The sequence below is a fragment of the Cygnus olor genome, chromosome 9, assembly GCF_009769625.2.
Source record: "Cygnus olor isolate bCygOlo1 chromosome 9, bCygOlo1.pri.v2, whole genome shotgun sequence".
NCBI classification, from domain to species: domain Eukaryota; kingdom Metazoa; phylum Chordata; class Aves; order Anseriformes; family Anatidae; genus Cygnus; species Cygnus olor.
The window spans coordinates 1966905-1975577 of record NC_049177.1 but is presented as its reverse complement, the minus strand read 5'-3'; the positions used below and the strand labels follow the sequence as shown (position 1 = coordinate 1975577).

Genomic DNA, 8673 nt, shown 5'->3' with positions numbered 1-8673 from the left:
GTACGCGTGAGAACAATAGCCTGGTTCTACCTCTGTGTTTGCAGTACCTCGCTGGTACAAATGCTGATCTGCCCTAATGTATGATAATAGTATGTGGCAGCTCGTTGTGTATGTGATTGACCACTTGTTTAGTCAGTTCCTGCACTTATGCAAACAATCAATACTTTCATACCGAAATTCTCCTCTTGTTTTTACATCTAACTACCACTGACTTCACTACCAATGTGAAAGTGTGTGCCCAGAATAAGTACAGAAAGAGGTTTATCCTTGTTGCCAGTCTTAAGATATATTTTTTCCAGAGATATTTGATTGGAGACAACTTTTTCCTTAAGGCAATACAAAATGAAACAGATGATTTCTGAAAGTATACACTTAAAATTATTTTACAAACAACAACTCTGTTTACAGCTTGTAAGTTTTGTGCTGTGAAGCTGTAACGACAAATGCCTTCTGGAATAATTGCTGTATAAACAGTGGTCATGCCCATTCAGTGCAGCAGTGTATGTGTGTGGGGAGACAGCTGCTGATTTTATCAACTTGAATGTCTCCTGCTACAAATGTTCATTTTGTGGCATCATGGTGTGACCCTATACAAACTATGCTACAAGATGTATTTAGAAAGCAGCTCCTGGACTGGTTGTCAGGAAAAGGCTACACTGTGAGCATGAAGGAGCTTGATTTACCAAAAGACTGAGGTTCTGCAATTCACATTAAGTATTTTTATATCATGTACTCTTCAGAAAAATCTTCTTCCTTTCCTGTATAAATTCAATAGTTACTAGAGTTCATGTTTACTGAACTAGTGATATCCCTGTCATGCTTGTGTGCTCACATGTATGCATCTCGTTCATCTTTTTTCCCTCCAAGTATTTTTTTTCTTTTCCGTACCAAGTGGGACATTCTCCACAGTGGTAGTGTCTATTATTTCAGCATAACTTACTGGCTTGGTGGCTGGAGTCTTTATATTTGGGTGAAGGATGCAGCCTCAAATCCCTTCTAAGCAGAGGTAATGTTGTTTCCTACACTTTGGGTTATAGAAAATCTTGATGTGGGGAGCGCTGGGTAAAGCAGCACTTCTGATCATGCTTCATGCAAAAAAATCTATGCTAGTTCTTAAATGAATCAAAAGGTTGCATCTTGATGGGAGCCTCCCTGGAGTTTGTAATAAGCAGCTTAAATCTCACCGTTCTCTGGGTCTTGAGACAGTTCTACTTCTTAGCCATCTCCTACTAGCTGCCTCAAGCAGCTCATTTCTGCGTGCAGGCTTTTCTGGATCATTTAGGAGATGCTTTTGTCCTTTTAAAGACAGTCTAGGGAGCGCTGGGGCTGTAGATTTGCTAGGCAACAAGAGAACCCAAATTGGGTGCTTTAACTCTGAGTGTTGAGAAACAGATGTTCTTTTTTAGGATGTACCTTAATGCTTTGAATGCAGGAAATGCTGTTAAATGCCTGCTTTTATTTCTAAAATCCTTTCCATTGTGTTGTGGATCTGTTCAGGAGCAGCTGTATAAAAAGTGCTGAGAGCATGAGTATGTTAGGAAGGTATTTCTTTCCATCCTGGCTGGTTAAAGCTGCATTCAAAGGCCAACGTACATGTGTGAGTGGCCTGATACAGTCAAATGCAATGTGAGAAAACACGTGACTGTAATGGGTTTACAGTGGGCTGGCAGTGCCTACGTTTTTGATGACAACTGCTATGGTTTAAAAAAAAAAAAAAACAAAACAAAACTGCATATTGTTGTAGTTATATAAATGATGGTAAACTTTATGTAGAGGAACAGGAATTTACTTGGTAAGATATAAGGTTTTTGTGCTTAGTACACTTTCTAGTCTCTTGCTCATGTAATATCTTTTCTTTCTTTGGTTTACTTTTTTTTTTTTTTTTTTTACAATTTAAAATTACTGTTCATGCCAGTGAATTTAGCTGACTTTGACATTATGTGTGTTCAAGCTGGAGTTTGTATGTTCCTAATCCAAGGTCTCCTTCACAAATATCTTCCTTGCCTGTAGCCTGGGTGCAGCCTGCTCTGTCCTGTGTTGGCACTGGTGCATGAGCAGAGGATTCGTAGTTTTCACTCAATTCATCATTATTTATGATATAATTGGTGTCCTCGTTCTTCAGTTGATCCTGTGTTTCAGACAAGGAAAAACATCAGTGGAAGAAACTATATAGAGAAGGATTTTTAATAAAGCTTAAATGAAAAACAGGTCTGAAGCAATTTCACTTCGACTTTTTTGCCTTTTTTTTTTTAGCTACTAATTTACCATGTTAATCTCATCTTGATGTTGATTAAAGCAAATAGTTGCTTACCATGGTCAGCTCTCAGGCAGTACTGGGGAACATAGTTTACCATCCGGGCCTAAAATAACTTCAGTACTTAGATATTACTGATGCCAGTGGAATGGGACAGCCAATACTTTCAGCATCTGACTGAATTATTTAAAATATTTCCCATATTTGAAGCTCACAAAATGTGTGGCTGTTCTTGAAAATGTAGCACTGCACCTTCTGAGACCCCTCCTCTACAATCCTGAAGAAATCCATATAATAATTATCGTTGAAAATAATAGGCTTTGGAAAAGGGACTTTACCAAGGTGTTTCATTGAGTACAGTGGGTTTTGGGTTACTCCTAAAATACCGTTAACTAAGCTAGGTACTTACTCCGTATGCACTGGGGCTGGTCAGAAGTCTGGCAACAGGATTACACCATTCGGGTAACGTCGTTGTGAGAGGTGGACCAGCATGGGTTAAAATAGGTTTTAGGTATCTGTGAAGTTCGTTAAAGAACATCTCCCATATTGGTTATTGATATTAAGATCCTTCTGTATTACGCAAGGAAACTTCATTTCAAAGCTTAAAGTAATTCTCTAATGGAATGGAAACAAAGCAAACACTTCTTTGCTAACCCGTTAACTGTGCTGGTTCACCTTTCATTAGTTAGGATGACCTGGTGATCAAAGCCTGTCCCGAAAGGTACCAGAATGGCTGAAGGGTATGTCACAGGATACAGAAGTGGAGAAGGAATTGAAAGAGAAGAAATACGCAGTAGATTATGCTGTTTGCTGTTCTCATCTGCTGGTTGCTGTAAGAGTGATCTCTTATGCAATTATAACAGGAAACACTTTAAGATGCAACTGTATCAGCTTGTTATGTAAGAATAGTAGTAAACATTTTCTTAAACGTATACTCAACCTTTTGTGAGATCAGTGCATTTCTTCAACCAGCGAAGAATATTTCAAATAAAAAATTTCAAATGTAATGTGTCTTTATTTCTGGGAGTGTACGTAAATTCTTTGTAATACCCTATTCTCAGCATTCAACACATTTTGCACTTCATACATCAATGATCCTTTACATAAAATTATGTAAATGAGTTAAGAACAGGCTTTATGCTATTGTCTCACGCCTGTCTTTCCTATCTTTTCATCCAAAAGGGCTTTATTGAGATAAAAGAAAAACCTGCTCATCTTAAGCAATTATATCATCCTTGTATCTGTCAATAATAGCTCTCCCAAGAGTCCTGCAAGTTGACTTGTCTCCTCTGCTACTCGCAAAGTAATTTTTGGTGTTCTCTGGGAAGCAGGTCTGTCAGCTATTTGTGCTGCCAGGGAAAACCTGCTTTATTGATTGTTGACCCTCTTTATTCTCCCCCCTGCCCCAGCTCTCTCTCCCCCTCCTTAAAGAGGAGAGTAACAAATGTAAATCTGAGTGGTGACTTGAGCTCTGTAGCAACATTGCAGAAATACTGAGTAAGTAGCAGTATGTCTTCAACCTAGCCCTGCCAGTACCACCTTTTCTTTCATAACCGTCTGACATCACTTCTCCACACGCTCTGTACAAACTGTCTGCTGAAGAAACTGTCATGTAAAACACCCTTTATGCTCTCAGTTACAGATTGAAAGGCTAGATAATCTGCTCAGCTCTGTGCTACTGCCACACAAGTTCTGTAGTCTGTTTTTTTTTTTTTTCTGTGGAATTTTTTAAAATTAAATGATATCTGTTAGAAGACCATGCAATTCCTTCATCCAAGATCGTATGCTGAGCTCATGTGAAAAAATGAATGAGTCCACTTCAAAAAAGATTTTAAGACTATATTAAAATCTGATTAAATTGATCCAGTGGAATTGACCAAGGTGGGAATCTCATGATCAAATTACGTAGGGAAAGTTTAGGTTCTGCTTCTGTAGGAGCAAAACTAAATGAAATCTTTCCTGATCCAATCTTAATGGAAACCTCCAGGGAAAAAACCTTCAAAGTGCCAAGTAGTTGAGAACTATTATTAAAAAGCAATGTATAGAAGCTATCAATTTGAGTTTTCTGAAGTGCTTAGAAAAGGCAAAAATGGAAGTAGGAGCCTAATTCTATGTTTTTAATCTTTCTTAATACTGGCTTTCTTATTACAAACTTGAATTGTTTGAGCTGACTTGTCAGACCCAGCATGAAAAACAGAGGTTTGTAATGGAAGTTAAACTTGATTATTCTGTTTTCTATTATTCCTTCTAGAATAAGTAACTGAGAATGAATATTCCTCTACACTACCTCCTTAATCCAATCTCTTGGATCTCATGTATAAACAGTCTTATAACTTTATTATAAGCTTTATAGCCCTCAGTGAAATGTGTGTTCTCTTTACCTCCTATGTTATGTACGGATGGCACGCATGCTTCCATGTAGCCCAGCACCATCATGCTGAAATGGGCAGACTACTTGGTTGGCACATAAGTCTTCAGTGGAGGGATTTCTATTCTACCCCCCCCCCCCCCCCCCCCCCCCCCCAATTTTTTGAGCCACCACACCTTTTTGGATGAACTTCTAGTGTCTGATGTTTTTAACTATTTAGTTGCTATGCATGTACTTTGATGGCTTTTAAATTGAGTGAAGACTTTATTTTGGGCTTCAATGCATCCTCTAAGTTCCCTTCCTTTTCTGCATTTGTTGTGAGTTGTCAATGTTTTTGCTTTATAGTCTCTTCTGATGCAGTTCAAGTGCAAGAAAACTGACTTCACTTTATTGTAATGCTTCTAAACCTGTAATAAATTTACTGCTTTGTTCCTTAGTTAACTAGTAATTATTCAGCCCACTAAGAACTTCACTTGCATGGGTCTATTTTTCATTGTTTTAATGACCTGTGCCATAAATGTTTCTTCTTTATTGTTGACACAGTTGCTTTATAGTATTGCAGACATAATCACGTTGTTCAGTGCAGCATGAAAGGGGAATTCTAATCCTAGTGTAATGCTGGCATTTCAAAAATATATCAGACATGGGTCTACAGCATTTTAAGGCTGGCAAAAAAATCTTATCACATTCCAGCTGGTCTGATTACATCTCCAGGGAGAACTAATTTAAATACAGTAATAGAAAAAGACGAATTTTGCACTAAGGCAGCTTTACAAATTGGAAGAAACTAAGTGTAGAACTTAGCAGAACTCAGATATAACTGCCTAACCAAATCTATGCCTTCCTAATTCAGGGATGGGGAAAAGATAGCAGGAAGATATATCAGTCAACCCACTCTGACTTGCATTTCAGTCCTCTATGGGCATAACAGGCTACCTGCATGTCTCAGATACCATACAGTAAATATACTGTGTTAAAGAGTGTTATTATTGGAGCGGTGGTATCGTGTAAGCTGGGAAACTGAGTTCGAGATGTTTGTGTATAAATTTCCCATTGAATCCCCATATCTCCAGGCTTCTGCTCTCCATTCATGTATCCACAGATCTTTACCCTGGGTCCCCTTATTGCCATTTGAACATCCTGGCAACTGCTTTGGCAGTTCCATTCTGCAGTCCCTGCTGACCAGGCATAGTTCATCTCTTTTGTACTGCTATCAGACTCAGCATCTAAATCAGTGTTTACTCCTCCCTGGTCCAGCTTCTGTCTTTCTCGCTTTAAATCATGAGACTTCCTCATGAAGGGTCTCATCTAGAGGTAGATAACATGTCTGGCCAATGTAGCCTGAATGCAGATGGGTGGTTTGCTTGGGCTGGTGAGGCTGAACAAGTCAAATGGGCTGTTGGAGGATGCAGCGTACTCAAAAACAAGATCTTCAGAGTTTTGCTCTCAAGATTGAATAAGCTTGAGGGTATGAATAGCAAACTTTTTAACGAAAGTTTCACAATGGGATCTTGTTTATGCTGGACTTTCAAATCACCAGGATAGGATTTGAGTTTTTTCTGCTAAGTATAGATCACTTCAAAATAACCTCTTCAGGATTTTTAAGGGGGAAAACTTGGAATTGCTTGATTTTTATTCCCTCTGTCTGCCTGAAACAAATGCTTATTACAGAATTTTTCCTCCCATATATTAAATGGCTCAGATTACCTGTAATTTTTTAAACAAAACCTTCAAATGAGAGAGATCAGGTAATCCTGATGGCAAATGCTAATATCAGTAACCATGCATTTAGGATTTCCATTATGCAGAAAATTTGGAGTTTTCAAAGCTTTTGATTCATGTCAGAATGGGGAAAAATAGAATCTCAATTTCTTTTGGTTAGTAAGTTTCAAATGACTATGCTTTTGTTAAATTCATGCATTCTGTCAAATTTTTGAGACTGTTGGTAAATGGCTATCTTTTTGACTTAATGGCATTAGCATATTCAAAGAGGGAAAAATATTATGGTGGAAACGCGTCTGTTCCGGCTCTAGGACTTACATTTTTCTTTTGCTTGAGGGTCAGAGTTCTCTTCTACCTGTGATGGTTTTGTTAAATATGTAATAGTAGCTACTGTGCCCTCACTTTCTGCATGCTTGACTGGAGCTTTTGAGAGAAAACTAATTTATATATAGTATGAAGAAGAAAAAAGCAAAATCCCATGGGCAGGAGAGGTGGCCACAGTTCTTAAATACATGTGGCAGCTCAGCTTTAGCTCTATAAAACACTGCATTAGGCTCAGAAGGTGTGTTTTTTTTTTTTTTACCTTTTATTTCATTGCATAATGGTGGTTCTGTAATTCAAGGTAATTCCGTCCTCCCCAAAGGCAAATACTTTCATACTACAATATTTGGTATTAAAAAGCCCCAAAGTACAGGAATTCTTGTGATACTAGTCAAAATTACATCTAGTGATTTTTCCAGAGATTACTTTCCTATAGCAGGTAAGCTGTATCACAAGTACATGCTTGTTAAAACTATGTCCTTAAATATTCCATTGCCTAGTGTTACTTTTCTGCTGTGCACATATGTCTCTAGAGGCAGATGTTGCCACACCCAGAATCTTTCCTTTGTGCAACTGTTTTAAAGATTCTTGAGGATCGTGGCTTTTATTTTGTGAATACTTCTACTTAAATTGGAGTTTGTAAATTAGTTATGTCATGAGTTTTTGTTATTTCTCATTTTTATATTTATGAAGAAATGTATATAAGAAAGATAACTCAGAAAATATATAATTTCTGTTCATTCCATGTTTTTCACAGTAAGGACAAATGATATCTTGGTCCTTGGAGAGCTGCAGTTTTCAAGAGTGATTTTGATACTAGCTGTGTCATAGCCTAAAGAGCAAACACTTCCGTTTTGGTCATGCTTGAGTAGCAGCAGGCAAACCACTGAACTTTAGATTACCTGCAAAAATTTTGTACATGGCTAACTGCTGTTAATAGCTGACCGAGATTATTTGGTAATCTTCATACAACAGCTTGTGCGTGTGACTGAGCTGGTGAGGCACAGAGACATCTCTAAGTCTTAAATGCATGCCCAGCAGATTAAGGGGTAGCTTGTGTAAGGGAGAATGGTCTTTGCTCACATACCAGGGGATTTTCTTCTGAGGATGGAGAGCTATCAGTGTACAGCAGTTGAAAAAGGCAGGGTGTGATTATATAGGATTTAATCATTAGAATAACAAGTATCTTTTTGAAAAGAGCATGAGATCTACAGTGATTTAACATCCGAAGATAACCTGATCTGCATTGTGGAGAAAGCTGAGAAGTGACTAAATCCAGCATAAGTGATATTGGAATTTATCTTTGATATTGGTGAATAGTGCTCTGGTTCTTTGCCTTTTTTTTCTTTAAATCCTTTCCCTAAATCCCACTACTGTTTTAATTTGAAATACTAAACAACTCAGGATAAATGGAATTGTACCATAGTCCTGCGAAGCTTAAATTATTGGGTATATTTGAATGATTTCTAGATCCATTCTCTCTGTCATGTCTGAGAGCAGTGAGAGTGGGTGAAAATCAAGGGTAGTAAAAACTAGTTTAATGCATCCTCACAGAAAACTGTCTGACCGTAAAGTTCCAGAGCCAGATGTAGTGTCAGACCCAAAGAATGAACTCTGGCTTTGATGCAGAATATGGCTAAAAGTTTGAAGCTTTCAACTTTGGAATCACTGTAGAGATATGTGCAAAGTGGAAGCAGTTAGCTGCATTGATCTTAGCTGGGTCTTTCTATAGATAAGCAGCTGCAGACTGGGAAGTAGTTTGTTCTCTAGTATGCACTGAGTAAAATGTCTGGGATACTTGCACACCATGGGTTTCTTGTGTTGAGCTCACTGAAGAGGAGAGGAAAATTCAGGCATCTTACTCAAGATATTTGAAGCCTATTATATATTTGAAGCCTATTATATTCCAAATTTAACACCTCCATGCAAGGAAAATCTGAGACATAAATGGAGGCTTGCTTATATAATTGATATGTGGGTAATGCAGCTACTCCTGGAAACAGGAGAG

General features: G+C 38.0%; 1 protein-coding gene across 5 annotated transcripts in view; it reads right to left on the bottom strand.

The window, feature by feature from the left end:
• Positions 1–271: 271 nt before the first annotated feature.
• The window catches only part of SLC9A9 (solute carrier family 9 member A9), a 210794-nt gene continuing 202392 nt past the window's right edge, over positions 272–8673 (bottom strand). For 4 of the 5 annotated variants that reach the window (XM_040566689.1, XM_040566690.1, XM_040566695.1 and 1 more), the window contains 2 exons: positions 2664–2769; positions 272–2128 (listed from right to left, as the gene is read on the bottom strand). In XM_040566689.1, coding sequence (XP_040422623.1) covers positions 1937–2128; positions 2664–2769 — 298 coding nt within the window. In that variant the 3' untranslated portion in view covers positions 272–1936. The remainder of the gene's footprint in view (positions 2129–2663; positions 2770–8673) is intronic. The other variant, XM_040566693.1, reaches the window with a different exon arrangement.